General features: G+C 45.2%; 1 protein-coding gene across 3 annotated transcripts in view; it reads right to left on the bottom strand.

The window, feature by feature from the left end:
- ARL15 (ARF like GTPase 15) overlaps window positions 1–23,385 on the bottom strand; it is a 384,574-nt gene extending 361,189 nt beyond the window's left edge. For all 3 annotated transcript variants that reach the window (XM_088469486.1, XM_088469484.1, XM_088469485.1), the window contains exon 1: window positions 23,192–23,385. In XM_088469486.1, coding sequence (XP_088325612.1) covers window positions 23,192–23,203 — 12 coding nt within the window. In that variant the 5' untranslated portion in view covers window positions 23,204–23,385. The remainder of the gene's footprint in view (window positions 1–23,191) is intronic.
- Window positions 23,386–26,428: the final 3,043 nt, after the last annotated feature.

Below are 26,428 nucleotides of genomic sequence, written 5' to 3'. Positions count from 1 at the left end.
GGGGGAAGTTGGGGAGAGCACAAAAAGTTGCTCTGTACGGCATCTGTTCACTTGTGTAGGGAGAGCCTGGAGGCTGCCCAGCGTCTCGGAGAGTGCTGGGCACGCCCCCAAAGGGACGAAAACGGGGGAAGCCGTGAGGCTCCGCCCCATTTTCAGTTGACTCCACCTCTTTTCCCGAAGGTCACGCCCCCTTTTGGGTGCACGCCCTGTCCCTCTTTTCACTGAAATGTTGGGAGGTATGCTTTATAGAGTATGAACAATTAAACATTTAGTGGTCATCTGACATCAGTCACATGTCCTAAGCAAAAATCCACATCAATTCACTTTAAACAGAAGATAAAAAGGCCCAAGACGACAAACAAACATTTAAAACAAAATGTTATCCCAGTTTTATAGTAAACAAAACTTGAAGATGAGAGAAAACATGTAAATATATCACCAAGAAGGAAGGTCACATGGATGGAGATTAGAGTCCTGTGACCAGATGTACTGTAATCATAAATATTGTCCTAAGAGGCTCCTCCCATTTTATTGAGGCTCTGTCCCTGTACCATGAAGGCTCCACCCCTTTACATGAAACCCCACCCCCTTTTGAGCACACACTCCTATTGCGCGCAAATTGTCCCGAATGTGGACACTTAAAAGTTGGGAGGTATGCACATACAATATCAGATTAGTGCCAAGAACAGTTAATTATAAATACAGTCTGCATTGTGGCACATTACAACAACTATAGATGAAGACAATGCATTTCATATGCCCGTCACCAGCAACATAAAGAACATGAAATTGTTTGTTTGTTTTTCTGGGGTTGCCTCTGTCAGGTTTACGATCGAAGCTGTAGACTATGGCCCTCATTCAGAGCCACTCGCTAGCGGCAGTACGCTCGTTCATGCGCAAACCAGTCAGTGCGGCCGAAAATCGTTGGTACGCAATATAGCGAGGGCCTGCTATTTTGAGTGACAGAATGAGGCATATGTGGGTGGTAACAGGGGAAGGTGCTTGAAAACGGGGAGTGGAGATCCGAACGCAGGCGTGCTTAAAGGTCAAAACGGGCGTTTTAAGGGAGTGCATAATTAACAAAGCAGCGTCATTGACCACGTCACTTGGTTTTTTTTAACTCAGAACTGCTCGCAAAATAGCGGTTGAAAACACCAACCACAAGAATAGCGAGCAGTTCATACGCTGTACGATGTACTCGATTAATCTAATAAATAGCGGACATGACGTATGGTGCGTGCGGCCAGGGGGCGTTTTTATCAAATAAACGAGCGTATATTTTGCTCGCTCGTTCAGACTTAGAGGTGGGAACAGACTGCAATTTGCGAACGGATCATTTGAATAGCCACCCCTTGTTTTTGAACGAACGACCGCAAATAGCGAACGGCTCTGAATCAGGCCCCATGTCAGCCACCCCTTTTCAGCAGGCTGGAGATGACAATTTAAGGTGGAGGTCACATTCAGTGTAAAGTGCTGCTTTAAGTTTTAGTTTCCACAATAATTTTTTTTGGTCTCCCAAAATGAAAACTATAGTTTTTATAAGTACACAAATTCCTCACGAATAATATATTAACTATAACATATACAATCATATACAAAACTGTCAGGGCATTGTGGAGAGGAAAATGCCTTCCATTATTAATAATTCAATTATTGCTCGAATGATAACTGTATATGTGAACTGTGTTTTCTAAATATAAAATCATTAAAGGGCAGGTAATCTGAATGCCCTTTTGTTAGGTTTTGTCAAGTCATCTGGTGGAATTTATCACCCATATAAAGCGGGAGGGGGGGGTGTCTGGGAATATCAAAGTTTATTGAATATATAGACTTTAAAAATGACTGAGAAAGCCTCAGAGGGGGACTGGTGAAGTTTCATTAAAACGTACATCCCTTATGGTATACTGTGAGCAGGAAAAAGAAATTACCTGGATAGGACACATTAAAAAAAAGACAGTCTATATTTGCATATATGTTACTTGAGGATGCGTAGCTGGACCCAAGAACGGCAGGGGTATTCAAATAGCAGTCTGCTCACCGGTATAATACGAGGGCGAGTCATAAATTAGCCACACTCCAGTTATATTAAAACTTCTGTTGGCCGCACTGTCTTATCAACGCTTTCTGTACTATGTCGCTGTCTCCCCAGTCACTGCTGTAATGGATTGAACGTGTTACGTCAGTTCATTTGTGACTGCAGTGCAAGAAAAAATGGCAGCGTGCAGCGATTAGATTTCTTTGTGGCCTGAGGGTGTGTGTGGTGCCGATATTTATCGAAGACTTTGTGCACAGTATGGAGAAAGTGATTTGTCGCGAAGAAGTGTGTATGAATGGATAGAGAAGTTCAAAGAAGGTCGCACAAGTGTCAGCCATGCTGGACACCCTTCCACAACCGATGAGAATACTGAGTGTGCACATGAACTGATGCTGTTGGATAGAGTAGGAGTGACAGTTGATTATGTTGCAAATCATTTAGGAAATCAGCCATGGCTCTGCCTATGCAATAATCCACGACAGACTTGAGTTTCGAAAAAAGTTTGTGCAAGATAAGTACCAAAACAACTCACGGAAGAGCACAAACAGAAGCGCTTGGGCATCTGCAAACAAAATTTGGACCGATACTATCAGGAAGATGAAAGTTTCCTAAAAAGAATCATTACTGGTGACGAGACATGGATTCATCACTGCGAGCCTGAGAGGAAACGGCAGAGTAAGGGATGGAAACATCCTCAATCGCCGACCAAAAGTTCAAAAGTCATCCATCAGCTGGAAAATTGATGCTTACAGTTTTCTGGGATTCCCAAGGGCCAGTATTGAAACATTGGGCCTGACTCAGAGCCGCTCGTAAGCGGCCACTCGTTCGCTCTGAGCGATGTTTGCCCAACTGCGCATGCGTACGGATCGTTATACGCATGCGCGAACCAGTCAGTGCGGTCGAAATTCATGTGCTCGCAAAATAGCGAATGCCTGATAATTCGAGTGACAGGAGGAGGCGTATGTGGGTGGTAACGGGGGAAGGTGCTTGAAAATGGGGAGTGGAGATCCGAACGCAGGCGTGCTTAAAGGTCAAAACGGGCGTTTTAAGGGTGTGCATAATTAAACTAGCAGCGTCATTGACCACGTCACTGGGTTTTTTTTATAGCCAGAACTGCTCGCAAAATTGTGGTAGCAAAAACCAACCACAAGAATAGCGAGCAGTTCATACCCTGGTCGATGTACTCGATTAATCTAATAAATAGCGGACATGACGTAGGATGCGAGCGGCCAGGGGGCGTATTTTTAAAAAAAAACGACCGCAAGTTTTGTTCACTCGTTCAGACCTAGAGGCGTGAACAGACCGCAAAGAGCAAACTGTTCATTTGAATAGCCACCCCTATTTTCTGGACGAGCGAGCACTAATTGCGTCCGGCTCTGAATCAGGTCCTTTATCAGGAAAAAGCTTCAACAATCATCAGTGCTCATTACACTGAGATGCTCAATGAAGAGCTGAAGCCTAAACTTCTAACAAAATGCAGAGGGACTGCTATCCAAGGGTGTTGTGTTGCTGCATGACAATGCACGTCCTCACACCGCTGTTCATACTGTCAACACTCTCCAAAAACTTTGTTTTGAGGTGTGAAAGCATCCTCCCTATAGTCCTGATCTTGCCCCAGCGAACTATCACCTGTTTGGTCCCCTGAAAGAAGCCCTAAGAGCACGAAGATTCTCGTCTGATGAAGAGGTGAAGACAGCGGTGCATTCGTGGATCTCAGCTCAGCCTAAAACATTTTTTAATGCGGGAATAAGAAAACTTGTTGACAGGTGGACAACATGCCTGATTCACTACCGTACGCAACTGCGTATGCAATAGCGATTACGCACACAATTCAACTGCGATTGTATGCCAATTCATTGCGATCGCTATTCCCTCGCAGCACTACACAAGAATGCCCACTTTACTTACCACACATCCACAATGTTTAACAAGACTGCAAAACCATTGGTTCAATTGAGTACCATCGCAGCCTCACGCACACTTGCACAAGCACTGATCTCACTCAGAAATTGCTAACAACCATGCACGCTATAAGACTGTGTAGGCCATCGCAGTGGATTATTTATACATGCCCCGGCAACGGCGTTGAGACGCAATGGCACGCCTGCATTCGGCCGACCACGCCCCCCATTACCACCCACAAATGGCACTTCCTGTCAATCACTCTGCGATGAGTCTGTGTAGTCACTGCGATCGCAGTCCCGATTGCAATAGCTAGTTCATGCACTGCGATGTATAAGCAGAACGTAACACTCGGCCAATTGCGTGCATATTAGCAATTGCGTTTCTTTCTGAATCAGGCCCAAAGTGTATTGAAAAGCAGGGAGATTATGTTTCAACATAATGTATTTGGATGTAGATTTTATTTTAATCAACTTTCAGAAAAGACAGAGTGCGTATAATTTTTGACTCACCCTCGTACATGCCTGGAGCAAAAGTTCTTTTTACCCCTTCTCCCAGTGCATGCTTGAGCCCTTAGCCTAGCGTCCCCGCTAGGCTGTTTTAGCGGGGCGCGGCGCCCTGCCCTCCTTCTGGAGGGCAAAAAGTGCCTTGTCCTCAGAGCCTGCGGGTGCAGTCTTCACCCGCGGGTCGCAGTGTCCCACGGGTGGGGAAATGTGCGGTGACCCGGTCACAGCTGGAGAATAGACGCCGATGCGCCCGGCATCTATTCTCCCTATCGGCAGCGCTTGGGGGTTGCCCGGCGTGTCCGTAAGTGCCGAGCACGCCCCCAAGAGTGAGGAAAAGGGGACGCGTCTTATAGACAAGCCCCCTTTTCAATGGCCATGCCCCCTTTTTGGGAGCGCGTGCGCACACGGAAGTGCCCTCTCTGCCGCCGGAGCTAGAGTGAACACTATTAGACTTGTAGTAGTATTTTGGAAACACTCTGCAGAGTGTTACTAACCTCATGGAAAACATTTTTATAATCTATCCTCAAGTTTATTTAACTTTAAAATCCTAAACACGGTATCTTAAATAATTTATAACCGTAAGAATTAGACAAAAAGATTTGAGTAACAAGAATAAAGCAACAAAAGGAAGAGACAGGCGATTAAATTCCTTATAAGTGTATGAAGAGGCCTTTTATCCTGGGACGATTAGAGAAAGCTCAGGTTTTATACCATAAAGAATTTTAGTATGCTGATCAGCGATGGTCAGCAGACAGCCCCGTGTGTAAGTTTGAGGCTTCACCTGTGGCCCTCAGCTCCTTCCTTCTTCTCAGGTTTGTTAGGAATAGCTCCCAAAGCCGGCTACACACTAGACGATGTGTGTACCCAGCGACGGCACGATCTGGTGTACGACCACCAGAAATATTGTTCCCCTGCCGCATACAGAACCACGAAGTCGACCGCCGGATCTTCACATTGCACTGCTGGCAGATCTGAAGTTACGACGAAGGGGAGTGCGCAATAGTACTGGATGATGTGGACGATATGTCATTCAGATTCACCTCAAAACGACAAATCGTCTAATACATCGTCTAGTGTGTACCCAGCTTAACACTGATTTAAAGTGACTGCTGAGTATCTAGGTCACTATCTTTTTCTTTGCTTAAATCTACTGAAGTGGGCCACCCATGCGGACCCCTTCAGGGTATCAGGTAGTCTATAACGAATATAGGTAATGTGTACACATTTTATTAACATGAAATTCCTGATGGGGATTTTTCAGTATGTATAAACAGCTCAGCCAAGGGTTGCTGTGCTGCAAGCATCTCTGGCAACCCAACAAGATCCCCTCTACAATTCTATTACCTAATTAGTGTGAACACACAGAGGGCCCGTTTACAAAGCGCTTGATTCAATTGAACGCAAATTAAATAGCACCGGGAGCGAGCTCCTAGAGCTATTCAATTCCGCGCCCTGTTAGGTCGGAGAATGTCCGTTCTCCCGCCGCTCGCACCTTAAACAGGATGTTTAGTCGCAAGAACGGGCACTCTCCGACTAAACTGTTCGGCGCGATGCCGTTTCCGCTGCGCTAAGGGCAGAAAACAGCATCACGCCTGTACGGTTGTCGGATTTCTGCTCGCACCCCTTGGGGGGGTGCAGAAATTGTTAACAGCAAATTCAATTGAATCCTTGGCCAACTGCAGCTTACACCACATTAGGGAAACTAATGTCCTGGCAATTCTGCTTTGCCGTGATGCTCTACTGTATGTGGATTGGTGAATTCATACATAGGGCAGAAAAAGTGATATCACAACAGTTCAAATTACTGCATTCTCAGCATTTAGCCAATATCATTTTGAAATGATCTTGACTAAATGCTAAGAATGCAGTCATTTGAAAAGTAATGTAAATTGAAATTATTATTTTCCAAATCAGGAAACGGTCCTAAGAATGTGGGAGGAGCTAGAGGGGATTGTGGATGGAATACTAGACTTTTAAACTCCATGTAAAGTGAATTAATCGTTAATGGAAAGATATTTCCAAATTTGGTTATCTGTTAAAACTACACTCTTCAGAGAATTTACACTTTTGTCGCTACCCCATGATCATCTGTACCAGCGCAATGACAATTACAACCTGCACTTTCGTTAATGTCAAGCATACAGCCATGGCCCAAAGTTCTGAGAATGACACAAGTATTGGTTTTCACAAAGCTTGCTGCTTCAGTGTTTTTAGACCTTTTTGTCAGATGGGCAGCACAGACGGTGTAATGGTTAGCGTTACTGCCTCACAGCACTGAGGTCGTGGGGTCAATTCCCACCACGGCCCTAACTGTGTGGAGTTTGTATATTCTCCCTGTGTTTGCGTGGGTTTCCTCCGGGTACTCCGGTTTCCTCCCACACTCCAAAAATATACTAGTAGGTTGGCTCCCAGCAAAAATTATCCCTAGTGTGTATGTGCGTGAGCATGTGATAGGGATGTGAATGGCCAAATAAAGCGCTGCGGAATATGTGTGCGCTGTATAAATAACTGGTAATAATATTACTATGGTATACTGAAGTAAAATTACAAGCATTTCATAAGTGTCAAAGGCTTTTATTGACAATTTCATTAAGTTTATGCAAAGAGTCAATATTTGCAGTGTTGACCCTTTTTCAAGACCTTTGCAATTCGCCCTGGCATGCTGTCAATCAACTTCTGGGCCACATACTGACTGATGGCCGCCCATTCTTGCTTAATCAATGCTTGGAGTATGTCAGAATTTGTGGGTTTTTGTTTGTCCACCAGCCTCTTGAAGATTGACCACAAGGTCTCAATGGGATTAAGGTCTGGGGAGTTTCCTGGCCATGGACCCAAAATTTTGATGTTTTGTTCCCCGAGCCACTCGGTTATCACTTTTGCCATATGGCAAGATGATCCATCATGCTGGAAAAGGCATTGTTCATCAGCAAACTGTTCTTGGATGGTTGGGAGAAGTTGCTCTTGGAAGGTGTTTTGGTACCATTTTTTATTCATGGCTATGTTCTTAGGCAATATTGTGAGTGATCCCACTCTCTTGGTTGAGAAACAACCCCACACATGAATGGTCTCAGGATCAGAGCCGTAACTAGACTTTTTGGTGCCCTGTGCCAGAGAGAGTATTGGCACCCCTCCCCCCCATTTTTTTATATAGCGACATAAGATAATGCAAGTGAAAAGGGCCATGGCTTCCTTGGGAAGGGCCAGGGAAGAGATAGGGGTACTCCTGGGGCAGCCAGGAGATGCCGGGGATAAAAGAAGAGGAAGCTACAAGTGAGAATGATAATAAACAGGAAAATTGGCAGGCCCAAACAGCGCCCCCTGCCCTGCGGTGCCCTGTGCCATGTCACAGGTCGCACTACCCTAGCTACACCCCTGATCAGGACACAGGACTGATGGTAGCGCTCACCTTTCCTTCTCCGTACAAGCATTTTTCCAGATCCCCAAACAATCTGAAAGGGGATTCATCAGAGCAAATAACTTTACCCCAGTCCTCAGCAGTCCAATCCCTGTACCTTTTGCAGAATATTAGTCAGTCCCTGATGGTTTTCCTGGAGAGAAGTAGCTTATTTGCTGCCTTCTTGACACCAGGCCGTCCTCCAAAAGTCTTCATCCTGTGTCACACGAATTGCAGAGGTCTTGAAAAAGAAGGGTCAACACTGCAAATATTGACTCTTTGCATAAACTTAATGTAATTGTCAATAAAAATCTGACACTTATGAAATGCTTGTAATTTTACTTCAGTATACATAGTAACATCTGACAAATAGGTCTAAAATACTGACGCAGCAAACTTTGTGAAAACCAATACTTGTACATTCTCAAAACTCTCGGGCCACAGGTATACAGTATTATACACAACAAGCAGCTGAAAACATGGCTGCATATTAAGACAGACTGTACGTATATATCCTGAATAAAGAAAAAGTGAAATACCACAGCGCTGACATTACTCGAAAACTGACTAGCTCTGGACAATTACATAAGCCTATGAGGACATGCATTTAAACAAGTAAATGTACCCATAGAAACCAATTATGTATTTACTTTTATTCTGTAAGATCACTAAAAATAAAAATCACAGAATCGGATTTCTGTGGGTTCAACACACTAATACCCCTTTTACACCATAGCAAAAAGCTGGGTTATTGCTGGGTCTACCCGGGTCGCAGCTCAGTGTAAAAGGATCCCTGAAAAATAACCCGGGTCAAGTGACCTGGCAATCCAACCCAGGTAGCCACCTGGGTTGGACCGCTAGGTCAAGTGACCTGGCAATCCAACCCAGGTAGCTACCAGGGTTGGACCCAGGATGGACCTGGGTAATGGTGCAGTGTAAACGGTGCAACCCGGGTTATCCAACCTGGGTCATGCCTAAAATGAGCTGATTGGTGGTTGTGGAGCAGTCACCTCCCACTTTTTATAACCTCACAAGTTTAGCAGGGCAGACCCAGGTTCAGTGTGAACTGGGCTGACCTGAGAATAACCCAGATCGATGGTGCTGTATAAATGGTGTCTGCCCTGGGTCTATCCTGGGTTGGAACCATGTCTGAAAACCCAGGTCGGACCCGGGTTTTTGGTGGAAAAGAGGTATTAGATGCATACCAATATTAATAGATGCATTTATCAGTCCTGGTAATGATTATAAAGGCGCATGGTGATGGCTTGTTACTTGTTTGCTCGCTGCTCACTCGTTGGCTGTAGCACTGCCCAATCTTGAAAAATCTCAAAATAGAGAATTAGAACTAGTCAAATCTGGGAGACCGTCTCTCTCCTAACTAATCTGCATTAATTCTGTGAAAAAAAATGGGGATGGTCAATATAATGCAGAATTCAGGTATGAGGACACTGATGCGAGCATAACCCTTTAGGGTAAGTTGCGCATCCATTAATAATAATTACTCCCAAAAGTTAGACACCACTAGTAATTATTTCAGCGCATTCACTATACGTCTCCTGTAATTGCCGCAGATAAGAACAAGTCATCTATATTAACATACTGAAGAATAAGTCACCTGTATTAACATACTGAAGTTCCTCTAACGCTAAATGTGTAATAAAGTTATACTTTCACTGTGTGTGTCTTGTGTTTATTTTAATATTTGTTTTGCAGGTGAACTACAGGTACTGACGGCCCTTAATGCCCCGCATGCTGGTACTTGTGGTTCTCCAAGTACCAGCAAGCGAGGGAGGCTTGCTGGGACCTGTAGTTCTTCAACAAAATAATATATTAGTTCATCTATCTTTTACACCACACTATACACAATCAACCCGGCACCAACTGGCCAGGGGTGCCGGGGATAGCCCAAGGCTATCAGCCCAGGCTTGGGGTGGCCTGGAGAGGGGAACCCCTTTATTGGGCTGACTAGCGGTCAGGTGTAATGCTTTGGCCGAGGGACCCGGTGAAAGGGTTCCCCTGACTGTGGCTTTACAACCCGCTAGAAAGAGTTCGGTGCTGGTTGTGCTAAATACAGGGGATCCCTATGTCTTTTGTCCCCCGTATTTACACAACCGGGACTGGCTCTGAAGAGTCCAGGGATGGTTGTGCTATTAGGGGGAACCCCACATCATTATTTGACTCTTTACAAGCTTCTAACTGATCTGTGCATGCATCTGTGTCTAAAGCAGGGAGTGGTGTAGGAATGCCTGTCAAGTGACGGCCGCATCGTGCAGGCCTGAACAACATATCTTTTGTCGTTCGGTAGTGCGTACACACTGCACGGTAAGAGGGGAATTGTTAACGAGATTGACAGATGCGACCAACGACTCGTGGGAAAGCGCAGCGGTATCGTGATATAGAGTGTACACACTGGACAATATGAATGATTTGTAGTTCCGATGCATCAGAATCGGCCAAATCTTAAAGATAATGTGTAGTGCACAGGTTCTAAAACTCAGTCCTCAGGACCCCAAACAGTGCAAGTTTTCCAGGTCTCCTGACAGAAGTGAAATAATTAGCTCCACCTGTAGATCTTTTTAAATGTGTTAGGGAGTAATGAATGCACCTGTGCACCTGCCGGGAGACCTGGAAAATGTGATCTGTGTGGGTTCCTGAGGACAGAGTTTGAGAACCACTGTTATAGTGTGTAGGGGCCTTCACAAATATCTTCAAAATCCAATCTCACCATAGGGCCGTATTCAATTAGAGGCGAAAAGCCGTAATCGCAAAAATGTTTCGCGTATTGTCGCTTTTCGCCTGGTCGGAACTCATCTCCAAATTCAATTCCAGCTGGAATTCGCCTAAGCGGAAACTCAATGCAATGTAATAGGCAAACAAGTTTCTCCCAAGAATAGCAGGTGAAAAGAAGTGCAAAATCTTTATTTTGGGGTGCAAACGTGTGGAAATGACCCAGAACCCTTGGCACAGTCCCTCAAAGGCCAAATCTGGCAAAAAATAAAAAAACCTAAGAAAAACCCAAAAAAGTAATAAAATTTTTGGGGCGAAACAGATAAAAAGTGGGGAGATAAGCATAAAAACTATCTAAATAGACTTCTGCCAGGATGGGTCAGGTGTCTTTAGGATTGCAGGTGCTTGCAACAAGTGCATTTTTTAAAAGTTCACTTTCAGACATACAACATGCTAGCACCCATTTTCAAGTACCCCAAATTTGACTGGACTACTTATTTTCTCCAAAAAATACTGCTTAATGCCATTCTTCACCACAAAGACGCTAATAAGAAGCAATATGAACTACTTAAGTACCCCCAAACACTTTTATTAGGGCTATTAGTACACATCTACATTGATTCCCTATGTTACTGCATCTTTTTTGGGGGTACACAGACTGATTTTCCCACTTCTGACAGTACTTTCCGCCAGTTCCGCATTCGCCACTTTCACGTGTTTAGGAATTGAATAGGACGAAAAGCGGGGACACGCACGAAAAGTTTTCGCCTCCGAAAAAGACGAAGGAGGCGGAAAGTCCGACAGGCGAAAGTTTTCCGACTTTTCGCCTCTAATTGAATACGGGCCATAGTTGGTTAAGTTAGTTTCTTGTGATTAGCAGCAAAGCCTAATGTAACACCAGACAAGAATAAATACCAATTAGCCCTATGGCAGATATGTCAACACACAACTCTCTATAACAATGTTTACCTCACAGATCAGATTTCTCAGTTGTGCAATAACTCCCGTGTTTATAAGACTATGTTAAGCCTACAGAAGTGCTAGGTGATTAATGAGGAGAGTGGATACTGCATTATAAAATATCCAGAACTAGCTGGATTAGGAAGATAGGAATGATAGCAACGCTCAGAGTAGAATATACCAGTTACTCGGAACAAGTGGCCTCCATCTGCCATGCAGACGTTTCTCACTTGTATCCAACGGTAAATAGATCCATCAAAAAAATTATGAAAACAGACAAGAGTGGGAATCTAGGAATTACAACAACAAAACAGGAAGTGTCAGGTAAAGAGGTTTAAATCCAATGACATCTTGCATTTGCAGTTTGCCCAGTGCGGTCTTTATAGCGGCTGATGGGTGTACTATGCACACAGGCCATACTTGCCTACTTTTGAAAAAGCATTTCAGGGAGATTTGGAAAGCACCACCGATGAGCGCAGCGGCAAAGCCATACCGCCCAACTGTCCCGCATTCAGCGGGACAGTCCAGTTTTTCTGGGACTGTCCCGCTGTGCCACCCGCGGGCCGCAGTTTTCCCGCGGTGGGGGGGAGAAGTTGGGGAGAGCACACAGCGGGTGTACCAGGAGGTAAACAGATGCCGTGCGCATGTTCACCAGTGTAGGGAAAGCCTGGGAGCTGCCCAGCACCTCGGAGAGTGCTGGGCACGCCCCCTATAGTGACAATAACGGGGGTTGCTGAGCAGCTCCTCCCCTTTTCCGTGACACCCCGCCCCTTTCCACTGAGCCCCGCCCCCTTTTCGGACGTGCAAACTGTCCCTCCTCGTCATGGACAGAAGTTGTGAGGTATGGGTAAAGTGGAGGTGCCATAAAACTGACTTTTAGCCAAATGTAAATGAACCCCAAAGCAGTTAAGCCCCCATTTACTACATGTCACTGTGTATGATAAATGGTGCTCCAGCCAATCACCTCCCAACTGTCATTTTTCTAACAGTTGACAGTTAGGAGCTGATTGGCTGTAGCACCATTTATCATACACAGTGACATTTATCACTCGTTTTGGTGATAACAAAAATCGTTCGTAAAGGAGGCCCTAAAGCTGGGTACACACACAAAGATATTCTGTCCAACCATCCAACTAGTTGATTGGTTGGAATGAAAATCTGGTAAGGTATGAAAGCAAATGACAATCAGCAATTTGCTCCCAAACGCAGGAAAATGGACAAAAAAAACTGTTGTTTGAACAAATTGTTTAGATCAAACATTTAACAAACTTGTCTGACGACCATTTTCATCTATTTTCTGCATGTAGGAGCAAATTGCTGATCATCATTTACTCCCATACGTTACCAAATTTTCATTCCAACCAATCAGCTAGTTGGATGGTTGGACAGAAAATCTTTAGGTGTGTACCCAGCTTTAGTAAGATATACTTGGATGAAAAGATCTACTTGTATATATATCAGCTACATAATGGGGGTAAGAGTAAGGTACAATCAGGGAGATTGCTGGACTCTTCAGGTTGTCAGGGAGATTGTTACTATTTCAGGGAGTCTCCCTGATAATCAGAAAGAGTTGGCAAGTATGACACAGGCTCCCGAATCAAGTGGTGCCTGTGCCGCCCACCCTGCGCCCAGAACAAGGTCTGATTGGGTGGCAGCCAAGAGCATAGTTCTGTGTGGTCACTGGAGCCATATTTGCATCAATTTCTGCATAAATATGGGGCTGGTATATTTCCAATGAAATGGCTGGAAAATTAAATAAGGTGCATGTACAACACATAGAAAAAAAACTGCGCCTCTGTGCTGAAGAGGAGACAAATTTGCACCTAATGCTGGCTACACACTACTAGATATATCATTCGATCGTACAACAAACAGTATATCGCTAGTGCATTGGCGGGTGTATACCCTCAATATGTCTGTGAATGGCGTCCTACACAGACAAATCAGGTCGGCCCTGCAGCACAGCCACACTGGCTGTAGGGTATTCCAACACCGACATCAAAAATGGGTGGGCAAATTGAAATGCCTGCCCAGTTATGATGTCTGGCTCGACAAATTAAGCGGCCAATTGTAAGGGAGTGTAGCTTACCTAATCGGACGCACAGTCGGCACGAGGGCCGGTCGGCTGCAATTTCTTTTAAGCGAGAACCCAGCTTAAAATCACAATATTAACCGAACAGCTGTTGGCACAGAGTGTTTTCAGATCTAATGACGATACAGCAAGGTGGGGTCAGGCATTATTGTCGATGATAACCCATTCCTCTAGAGAAAATCTCTCCAGTGAAAGCCATTATAATAGTCTGGCCTTCTATCCTGCAATCCTGTGTACTTCTGTTTATTTATTCTGCAAAATCACAAGCGGGGAGTCTTATACAACCATGTTGTTTTATCCCCGGGAACGTGTTTTTTTTTATATGTAAGGATAAAAAAAAAAAGTTACTGTAGGAGCAGCGTCAGGAATGTCATTGCAAACAAGTGGAGAAATCAGGTCTCAGTTTTATTTTAGAAGTACAAGGAACAGCTCTTAAAAAAAAAGAAAAAAAATAATCACATTTAACCCATTTGTGCGTCCATCATAGTGGAGCTTTAGGAATTTATTTAGAGTGCATGTAATTTATTAGAGTGCATCTTTATGCCGCCATCCACTTAACAGTATTGTATTAAAAACAGGTCGACAAAACAAAAGCGATTTCAAAGCTGAAATTTCCAAAAATTAATTTTATATTACCGAAGGACTAGTATAATGCCCATTTAGGCAAATAAGCTATTAATACACAATTACAAGCCCTTCAAAACCCACAATTGCTCTCCATCTCCAGTCACACGGAACAAAGAGCTGTGCGCGGGTGATTGGTTAAAACAGCTTAAGGTGGGTACACACTATACAGATATATCTGCAGATGATGGTTGTTCATACACACTGAACAACCATCATCTGTGCCTGCCCACAGGTCCCAGCGACCAGGGGGCGTGTCCCGGTGGGCGGGAGCGTGTCCTGCCCCCCTGTTCGCAGCTTCCATGTGTGTGTACGGGCGGTCTGCCGACCGCCCGCACACACTTGCCGATGGACAGATATGTCTGCAGACTTATCTGACCATCGGCTGTGCAGCACAGCCAATGCGATATATCGGTGAACGTTCACCGATATATCGCGGGTACACACTGCCCCACTGGCAGCAGATACATTGGCTGATCAATTGATCGCCCAATGTATCTGTCGGTGTGTACCCAGCTTTACAGTCTGAAAACTTGTCACGTGTCAGCTCTACAGAACAAGGACTTGTAGCGGATGTAGCGGATGTTTAAAATGTGCATTTTATGTAATGAAAGACCATTAGGCAAAACATTCTCACGGCACCTCTACTATCAAAAAAAAATAGAAAAGGAAAAAAGTAAATTGCTGCTAATCGGTGATGAAATCACAGAGAAAAAAATAATTATATATTAGATACACATTCTGATACACTCAGGCCTTGGTGTGCGTTGTGATATTAGATACACTCAGGCCTTGGTGTGCGTTGTGATATTAGATACACATTCTGATACACTCAGGCCTTGGTGTGCGTTGTGATATTAGATACACATTCTGATACACTCAGGCCTTGGTGTGCGTTGTGATATTAGATACACATTCTGATACACTCAGGCCTTGGTGTGCGTTGATATATTAGATACACATTCTGATACACTCAGGCCTTGGTGTGCGTTGTGATATTAGATACACATTCTGATACACTCAGGCCTTGGTGTGCGTTGTGATATTAGATACACATTCTGATACACTCAGGCCTTGGTGTGCGTTGTGATATTAGATACACATTCTGATACACTCAGGCCTTGGTGTGCGTTGTGATATTAGATACACATTCTGATACACTCAGGCCTTGGTGTGCGTTGTGATATTAGATACACATTCTGATACACTCAGGCCTTGGTGTGCGTTGTGATATTAGATACACATTCTGATACACTCAGGCCTTGGTGTGCGTTGTGATATTAGATACACATTCTGATACACTCAGGCCTTGGTGTGCGTTGTGATATTAGATACACATTCTGATACACTCAGGCCTTGGTGTGCGTTGTGATATTAGATACACATTCTGATACACTCAGGCCTTGGTGTGCGTTGTGATATTAGATACACATTCTGATACACTCAGGCCTTGGTGTGCGTTGTGATATTAGATACACATTCTGATACACTCAGGCCTTGGTGTGCGTTGTGATATTAGATACACATTCTGATACACTCAGGCCTTGGTGTGCGTTGTGATATTAGATACACATTCTGATACACTCAGGCCTTGGTGTGCGTTGTGATATTAGATACACATTCTGATACACTCAGGCCTTGGTGTGCGTTGTGATATTAGATACACATTCTGATACACTCACGCCTTGGTGTGCGTTGTGATGCACGAGGCTGAAGGCCGTTAACTCAGTTGAACATTTAAGAGTTGTTCATTTTGAAAAGAAAATGTGTTGAGCGGTGAATTTTATTGACAGGAAGTGCTTAACACTTCTTCAGGGCCAGGGCTGACATGTCTGCTTACGGTTTGCTGAGCTGGATTCTGAAGTGGCTGCTCAGGTAAGTTCTGTTCAAATTATTTGATGAGGACTAACATTTTTCTGTCAGAAATGTGCAAAGCCGCGTATCCACTACGCGATGTTACTGAGTGATTGCACGATTACGGCATCGTAATCGTGCAATCGCGCAGTAATCATGCACAATTCGCGCACTATTATGCGCGCTCCCGCTGGTCGTTTCTGACATCAATTATCTACTGAACATGCTGGTCAATCTGCAGATAACGACAGATTGCCTATGTTCAGAGATAATTGATGTGCCTACACTGAACGATGAATCGTTCAGTGTAGGCATTGCAGGGGAACAGCAACAACGGTACGATTACATAAGTTGTAATCGTACTGTCATGCCACTGTCGCATAGTGGATGTGCAGCTTAAGCCTGTCAGTGAGGCAGTGAAGTGTATTTCTGTCAGTGAGGTGCTGCTTTTCTGTGAGCAGTGTCTCTGTGAGAGAGGTTATTGTTTACACTTGTGGAGTGATACAGCTGAGGCTTTTTGATGAGGTTTTGGTCACAGTTGGAAGTAGATCAGGCGTTAGATTCTTCGGTTGTTGGAAAATAATGCACAGTCATGTAATCTTGTGTGTGGCTTCAAGTCACTGAGCTCTACTAAACAATTTCAGAGTGCATCTAGGGTCAGGTGGTGGTGGGGAATTAGCATAATCTTTATATGCAATTTAGTATATTTTACTCATTGTGCTCCAAAGCAAGCAGACCGTTTTAACCAGCAAATAACATTAATAGGCAATATTGTCTGTTAACAACTCCTAATCAAACTGCCGACGGCCGGCTTCACAACAGTGAAATCCCGGCATGGGACTAATGATAGGCGTCTAAATATCGACGCCTAACATTAGCGCCACGCCGAAATTCCAACACCCGGCATACCAGACGTAGGTAAGCCGGGCGTCGGGAGGTGATAGCTGTGGGGGGGGGAGGGGGGGTTAAGTTTAGGGATTCCCAGGGGATCTTATGGTTAGGCACCCCCCGGGTTAGGGTCAGGCTAGGGGAAGGGGGGAGGTTGGCATCAGGCACCCCCGAGAAGTTAGGTCTAGGTACCCCCCCGGGAGGGTTATGTTCAAGTGCGGGGAGGGGGGGGTTTAGGTTTAGGCACCCCTGGGGGGTGGTTAGGGTTAGGCACTAGGAGGGGAGGTTATGGTTACCCACGCCTAAGGGAGGGTTAGGGGTGTTAAGTACCTCTGTCGGGATCTTCATCTGCCGGCCTTCCAGCGTCTGTATTTCTTCCGCCGGGCTTAAGTCTGGCGGTAATTCATACCAATTCCTAGCATACAGCGATCACCTCCAACAATAGGCTTACAACATGTAGACGGGATGTAGTCTGGAAGCCGACGGTCTAAATGCCAACCAAAGGCTTCCAGACTCTCTAATCCTGGCGTGGTACTAATGACAGGCATTGAAAACTCGATGCCTGTCATTAACCATATGCCGGAAAACTGACGCCCGGCATACCGAACGAAGGTAAGCCGGGTGCCGACAGCCGCGGGGGAAGGGTTAGGTTTAGGCACCCCCGCGGGAGGTTAGGGTTAGGCTAGGGGGAAGGGGAGGTTAGGGTTAGGCACCCCCAGGGGGATTTAGGTTTAGGCTGCGGGGAAGGGGGGGGGGGTTAGGTTTAGGCACTTAGGGCGGGGGGAGGAGGTTAGGCGCCCCCTAAGGGAGGGTTAGGGGGGGGGAATTAGGTTAGCGATACTTACCTGCCTTTGAGAGCAGCTGGTTGGACAATTAATACTGAATTTAGGAGCCAGCAGGAAAGCAGGAACTGCTAAGGTGCTATGGAAGATTTGCTACAATGGAGGAAACATCCAAATGCTAGGATGCAGCAGTAATTTTTCGGGGGGGGGGGGGGGGGGGGGTGACATTATTTATCTGCCAGCTGGGAGTTATGTAAATGTCTAACTAGTGTCAGGACATGCACAATACTAGGGAGATGAAAACAAGGTGTACTCCTCCTCCCCCGTCTCTGATTATCTCCTGGACCCCCCTTGTTTGCTTTTCTATGTGAAAATTCAATAAAACTTTATATTGGAAACAAGTGTAAAATGGACTATGGGAACTCAACAGCTGGCAAAGTGCCGCGACGCCCAGCTGCGCACATATCAGCCAGTTATGGTAGCACCGGGCAAGAGGAAAAACTTGAGATGCGACTTTCCCCTCTATATGTGTTTATAGGTAATAAGATCCACTTCAGAGGCCAGAAGGGCAGCACTGGAGCTTTCAAACCCTTAATCTCAGGAATAACTTAAAACAATACATTTAATCAAAGATAGTGACACCTATCTGCAACAACACATCAGCAGGCATTCCAAACATGTTATAGCACACAAAATACATGGGTGGTACCATAAGCAAGTCTGTATAATTCACAGCTTAATATCCACATGAGAATCGGTAGCCGTTAAGTCTGTATACCAAACAAAAGTGTTTAGTTGTGAAATGGATTTATGATCAATAGGAGAGTGTACACAGTGCAACCCGTCAATGAAAGTATATGATATACAGTACTAATTAACACACCACAGTGCAGGAAAATATATGATATACAGGGAATCGGTACGTATGACCGCCGGACATCAGGCCGGCAGCTCGATGGGTGAAAATCCCGGACAGCGAAAGTAAGTAGGCTATCCCTACCCCTTTCCTCCCCATAACTCTCCCTTAGGGGTGCCTAACCCTAACCCCCCCCCCTAGTGCCTAACCCTCACCTCTCCCCGAGGGTGCCTAATCCTAACCCCCCCCCTTCCCCTAGCCTAATCCTCCAAGAGGGGTGCCTAACCCTAAGTCTCGGCTCACTTTCGTTTGGTATGCCAGGCGTCGGGATTTCGGCGGGTGGATAATGATGGGCGTCAGGATTTCGACGCCTATCATTAGTCCCATGCCGGGATTTGTCAGTCGGGAAGCCGGCGGACGGCATTTCGACCGCCGGCTTCCTGACTACATACCGGTATACAGTACTAATTAACACACTACAGTGCAGGAAAATATAAGATATACTGTACTAATTAACACACTACAGTGCCCAGTCTGTATTATACCCCACTTGTCACCAATTGGACTTTATGCACAAAAGTGCATAGAAAGGCATTTTATTGTTATAGTATGGTGTTTGTTAAATATACGGCCATCACATGGACACTGCCTACTGGTCATTCGGTTATCTTAAGTACATATGGCACCTCTTGACACAGAGGACAAGATCCTCTGCTGTAGACCTCTGGTATTTTCCAGCCACCCCACCAGCCTTTCCCTACTCCCCTTCACAATGTTCTATAACAACTGGCAAGCAGCGGTACAGCGGAGCTCCCCAGGAAGGGCAAATGGATTCGCTAAGCATCATCCACTCAACACTTGTTCCTAATAATTGAATGACAGGTGGGCACAGTCCATGTTTATAGCGGTATCATTAAAAAGTACCCAGAACTAGCTCAATGCAGTGTCACATAATGATGCACAGTTGACAGTTTCAAATTGTTCACGAAAAAGATTTATGCAACCGCAGCCTGAGCTGAATGGGCAGAATCACCGATTACAAGGGAGTGACAAACTAGTCTGACAGACCTTTTGCTTTGCAAATGAATGAAACAAAAAAACAAAACAAAAGTTTGCAAATGGCGACAATTTTATAGACCACAAATTGTGTATTATGTAGTGTGACACAGTTAGGTTAGGGGGTCCCTCTCCTGGGTAGAGGACTCCTTCCTTTCACACACAGCAGCTGGGAAACAGTACGCCAGACTGGATGCAAGTACAAGCTGGTCGGCGCCAGTCTTTATTGTACAATATCAGAAACAACATAAAGAAAACATAAACATAAATCCTAGCCCTGTCGGGGCACTAACTTCACAGGTAGTTCCCTCACTACCAGAACCTGGCAGGGCCTAATGCCCTCACCAGCAACAAAGGCACAGCACAACAGTCACGGATAGGTTTTCAAGTGTCTCTGAGCAAACTCCCTGTCTGCTCTCCCAGGTGAGACAATCAGCCCTAAACACACTAGGCTTATATTGGCCACTCTCAGGTGGAAACCCTAACAAGCCTGTTACCAGGCTAAGAGAAAACTGCACACTGCAGACTTTCTCCTGGGGGTTTAAAACACATAAGACAGGAATCTGGGACAAATGTACCTGCCACAGACCACTTTACCAATGATCCTATCACAGTAGGAAAACACCTTGTGGGAATTTTATTTAGCACTGATGAGTGGGCAGTTGCTAAATAGAATACATAAAAAGAGGATAAATTTATATCTTTGGGGATATTCTCAACTGTCACGGTAAAGTTCCCTAAAGGGATTGTAACGTCAGCTCTCATGATGTTTTAATATGGCTCAGATTAATAAAGCGCCTTTCATTATTATCAATAAGCCAGGCTCTTTGGTATAATATATATATATATATATATATATATATATATATGTATGTATTGGTGCCCAACGGAGCAATACAGGCGCACACAGCCACTGGTGCTGACATTTCTACTCGCAGCCCCCCAAGCTGGCAAGAAGAAATGACCGAAAAGTGTCACGTTTCAGCGCTCAAAACAGGACTTTATGCGTCTGCAACAATGTTCAGGCTAAAGATGCTCCTCACCACCAAGGGGGGGGTTGGATTCAAGCTTGTTTTTAGTGCCAGCGGCCACGAGTTGGTTCCCGACAGAACAATTCAATTATTGCTCCTTTCGGAATCGCGTAGACGCCGACACTAACATTTCGAAATCACTCCAGGGCTTGTGGTTGAGAAACCAGACCACAGGGTTTCACTCGCAAGTCCGATGGTCGCGATGGTCAAGACCATCGCGACCATCGTGTTGGACGCTCGTATTTGCTGTGGGTGGCGACCCACAGCTATACGAGCGTCCAGGAGGACGCTCCATTTTAATGGAGGAGGGCCCTGATTCAGAGCGAGCGCTCTGGTCAGAGCGTCCGGCTCTGAATCAGGGCCTATATACTTAGGCAATCTTTAAAATGCAATGGGCGATTTCAAGCAATAACAGTAGTGCTTGGGAAAACAAGGTTGTTGTTCGATCCAAGTTGGAGAAAGGACCTCTGACATCACAACCATGTGATCGCTACGGCAGGGCCGGTCCCATACCAGTGTTACTATCTACGTGGACATAGAGGGGGAATATAAACCTGCCTGAAGCGTGGTGAGCAAAGCGAGCCCGCGAGGGGTCACTTTTGGCCACTGTTCTGAACCTTGCCCCTCCCCCTTTTGTCGTGGGTCACGTGGTTGTGATGTCAGAGGTCCTTTACAGCACCTCGTTCTAGACCTAACCTTAGGAACAAAAGCTTACATTCTAATTTTAAAAAAAGTGACAAATCGATTCTTTGCTAGCCACACAAAAAGCTTTAAACAGATGACAAACAGTAGAAGGGAATGTAAATTATGACCCTAAATCCACCAAACTGCAGAAAACCAAAGTACATAAAATAGACATATATGACAACTAATAACTATGGGTCAGTTCACATCTATATATTCTTTATAAACCTGGCATATACTCAGAATGCCATTTAGGGCCACATAAACAGTAAAAAAAAAAAAATGCATTTAAAAGCTAATAACAACAGTGTTATAATTTATAGTAGAGCAGACTCTCCATTTCAAATTAAACTAGAAAGGGTCACCAGCACTACAACTCAGTGAAATGAACCTTTAATATTACAATTGTTTTAAATTAAACTCTTAAAAAGAACGAGGTCAATAACAAAAGGGAGAGCAATCGCCCCCCCCCCCCCCCCCCCCAAAATACACTTTCACATCACTAGTTCCAGGGAAAAAAAAAACAGGAGCATGGTAATTAATGGATCCAATAATAACAAAAGTGGACACTAAATTGATTTAACAGTCACTGGCAGTAATACATCCTGTGTAATATCCACATACACAGCTGCTGTCACAGGGAGCAGGAGATGCAGGAAGACATATATAATGCACTTTACAACTGTATAGAAAAATGAGCAGCATATACTGTACTTGATACTGTATCAAACAAACTGCATACACTGTACATAACATAAGCAGCATATGCTGTACTTGATAGTATACTGTGTTTAAAAAAACAGCATATACTGTACAGAACAAACAGCATATACTGCACCAAATACTGTATAGTACATAAGCAGCATATATTGAGCTGAACATAAGAAGCAGACACTGTACTAAATACTACTTACTGTACAGGACATAAAACAGACAATGCACATGACACTGTACAGGACATAAGCAGACACTGCACATGATACTGTACAGGACATAAACAGACACTGCACAGGACATAAGCAGACACTGCACATGATACTGTACAGGACATAAACAGACACTGCACAGGACATAAGCAGACACTGCACATGATACTGTACAGGACGTAAGCAGACATTGCACTAGATACTGAATAGAATAGAACATAAGAAGCATATACTGCACTAGATACTGTATAGAACATAAGCAGCATATATTGAGCAGAAAATGAGAAGCAGACACTGTACTAAATACCACTGTACAGTACATAAACAGACACTGCACATGATACTGTACAGTACATAAGGAAACACTGCACATGATACTGTACAGGACATAAGCAGACATTGTACTACATACTGAATAGAACATAAGAAGCATATACTGCACTAGATACTGTATAGAACATAAGCAGCATATATTGAGCAGAAAATGAGAAGCAGACACTACTAAATACTACTGTACAGGACATAAACAGACACTGCACATGATACTGTACAGGACATAAGCAGCCATGATACTGAATAGAATAGTACATAATACTGTATAGTACATAAGGAAATATATTGAAGAGGCAGCTCAGGGCAATGTAGGCTGTGGGGGTGCAGCACATAAGACACCTGTGACACAGGCACAGTCTGCATTAGCCATGTATTAGCCGTGCATTAGCAGTGCCATTGGAAGGTAATAGAGGCAGCTCACTGGAGCATGCTTTATGGGTCTGCCTGCTCCAACCAGCAGCCTGGGAGCTATCTGAAGGCATCTAATGGCTGTGGAATGGCCTGGGCTGCTGCAGCAGTGATGGGGGTGACAGACACATACCATGTAATCCATGGACTCATGCAGTTGGGGGGCTGAGCCGTGCACCTGGCTGTCAGAGAGGAGGGGGATTTCCTCCGCTGGGAGTACGGTCACCGCCGCTGCTGCAGCTAGATAACACCGCTCCTGGTAAGTTGTTGCTGCTGGAACTGACCCCTCTCTTTCTTCTTCCTTCCTTCTCCTCCCACCTGCACACGTCTGGCCTGGGAGCCGCTCTAACCCCGCCCAGGGGGGGACGCACCGTAGCAATAACCGCCCACATATCCGCAAGGCACGCCCACAGAGGCACAGCCCCGCCCAGAGAGTGTGATGGCATTGGCGCATCGTCGCGTATCACATGACCCTTTACGTCGTGCAGCAGCAGCCTGGTTGTAACAGGTAGCAGCAGTCCTGGATGAGTGATAGTGACATTAACTCCAGTCCAGTTCATTAGTCTCCAATCTGACTCACTCACTGTGGCTGTGTGATAGGACGGAGTGACTGAGCTGCTGCTGTGGCTCTCTGGCTGCTGTAGAACTGTAAGTCCCAACTGGCAGGGTTTGCTTGGACTTGCAGTTCCACAACAACAGCATACACGCTCAGTTTGAAAACATGCAAGAGTTTTTGTGACCCAGAAGTGTTTGCTCCATTCATGAACGCTGCATCATCCTCCTGCTGGGTAGCCAAATGGAGAAATAATACAATAACTGTTTAGAAATGAAGAATGCAGTCATAGGGCCTGATTCTGCAAGGCTCGCAAATGAGATTACGCTTGCAATAGGCCGATTGTTGCGTATGCAGTGCGTGAACCAGCCATTGCAATAGCTACTGTGATTGCAGGTACTGCAGACCCATCACGACTGACAGGAAGTACCATTTGGGGGGGTTGGCTGGTGAAATGGAGGCGTGACAGTGCATTTGAACGCCATTATAAGGACGTGCATAAATGACCCACTGCAATGCCATACGCAGCTTGAGTACTCATAGTGGGCCTGATTCAGAGCCGCTCGTAAGCGGCCGCTCGTTCATACCGAGCGATGTTTGCACAACTGCGCATGCATACGGATCGTAATACGCATGCGCGAACCAGTCAGTGTGGCCGAAAATCGTTAGTTCGCTAAATAGCGAATGCCTGCTATTTTGAGTGACAGGAGGAGGTGTATGTGGGTGGTAACGGGAAGGTGCTTGAAAACGGGGAGTGAAGATCCGAACGCAGGCGTGCTTAAAGGTCAAAACGGGCGTTTTATGGGTGTGCATAATTAATACAGCAGCGTCATTGACCACGTCACTGGGTTATTTTATAGTCAGAACTGCTCGAATGATTGCGGTAGGAAAAACCAACCACAGGAATAGCGAGCAGTTCATATGCTGGTCGATGTACTCGATTAATCTAATAAATAGCGGACATGACGTAGGATGCGAGCGGCCAGGGGGCGTAGTTTTTCAAAAAACAATCGCAAGTTTTGTTCGCTCGTTCAGACCTAGAGGCGTGAACAGACCGCAAAGAGCGAACGGTTCATTTGAATATCCACCCCTTTTTTCTCAACGAGCGAGCGCAAATAGCGTCCGGCTCTGAATCAGAGCCGGACGCTATTTGATAGACCAGGGGTGGGGAACCTTTTTTCTGCCAAGGGCCATTTTGATATATATAACATTATTTGCAGGCCATGCCCCCTCCGCGTTACGTCATGGAGCAACCTGAGGATGCATCGGGGAGCTGTAAGGGCAGTGGTGTGACCATCTGAAGTATCCTAAGGACGCTCCAGGCGGCACTGCCGCATAGATTCTGGCTGCAGAGTGCTATTCTAGGTACCCTGCTAGTCAGATGAGGATGGCAGAACAAAGCTCAGAGGGCCAGACCAAATGATTCCGAGGGCCTTATACGGCCCCGGGCAGGAGGTTCCCCATCCCTGCCATAGACAATCACTGTCATTTCTGGGGGATTTGACGCACGTGCTGTATGTGTATGCTGTAAAACTGCTTTAAATGCAGCGCCCCTTTTTTGGACGCATGCAGGATCACTATTTCAGGAATAAAGATGCTGGGAGGTACTGTATCTTTTAGGGAATATAGGGGTTTTTGTACTAAGCCTTAGAGATAAACTGGAAGGAGATAAAGTACCAACCAATCAGCTCCTAACTGTCACTTTACAGGCTGTGTTTGAAAAATGACAGGAGCTGATTGGTTATCTCCATCCACTTTATCTCTCTCTCTAAGGCTAAGTACATTGACCCCATAGATTGTAAGCTCAGCTGGAGCGGGGACTTATGAACAATGAAATATTCTATGTAAATTGCTGCAGAAAATGTGTGTGCTATATGAATAACTGTTAATAAATACTGTGACACAGTCAGGTTAGGGGGTCCCTTTCCTGGGTAGAGGACTCCTTCCTTTCACACACAGCAGCTGGGAAACAGTACGCCAGACTGGATTCGAGTACAAGCTGGTCGGCGCCAGTCTTTATTGTACAATGTCAGAAATAACATAAAGAAAACATAAACATAAATTCTAGCCCTGTCGGGGCACTAACTTCACAGGTGGTTCCCTCACTACCAGAACCTGGCAGGGCCTAATGCCCTCACCAGCAACAAAGGCACAGCACAACACTCACGGATAGGTTTTCAAGTGTCTCTGAGCAAACTCCCTGTCTGCTCTCCCAGGTGAGACAATCAGCCCTCAACACACTAGGCTTATATTGGCCACTCTCAGGTGGAAACCCTAACAAGCCTGTTACCAGGCTAAGAGAACCAAAACCTGGAGTGGCCGTGGGTGGAGCCCTGGAGTGGCCGTGGGTGGAGCCCTCCCTCTCCTCTCACCCACAACCCCCAGGTCCCAAACCGGCTTTTCAAAAAGCCGAGACTCAAGCCTGCTACACTGCAGACTTTCTCCTGGGGATTTAAAACACATAAGACAGGAATCTGGGATAAATGTCCCTGTCACAGACCACTTTACCAGTGATCCTATTACAATACATATATAATGGATGGTTGAGCCAGATAGGAGGATATTTCAGTAGTCAAGGCAGAAGATGATGCAAGAATGTATAGGTTTTTTGGCTCTATCTTAGGTAAGCTGAGCTTTCCGTTCTTCTATGAATCGCAGTCAGCATACAAAAGTATGGTGATGTGATTTATACATGAAGCGGGGGTGTTGCTGGAGAAGGAATAACCTTCTCCACAGTAACCCACTCTAGAAATTGACGAAGGCAGTGAAAGGCCATGTTTTCAGCTAAACAGGGCTTTTCACTGCTCTATGAATAGA

The sequence above is a fragment of the Taudactylus pleione genome, unplaced genomic scaffold, assembly GCF_031769625.1.
Source record: "Taudactylus pleione unplaced genomic scaffold, aTauple2 ptg000092l, whole genome shotgun sequence".
Taxonomy (NCBI): domain Eukaryota; kingdom Metazoa; phylum Chordata; class Amphibia; order Anura; family Myobatrachidae; genus Taudactylus; species Taudactylus pleione.
Note: the sequence above shows the minus strand (reverse complement) of the source record. Positions and strands in the feature narration are given on the sequence as shown.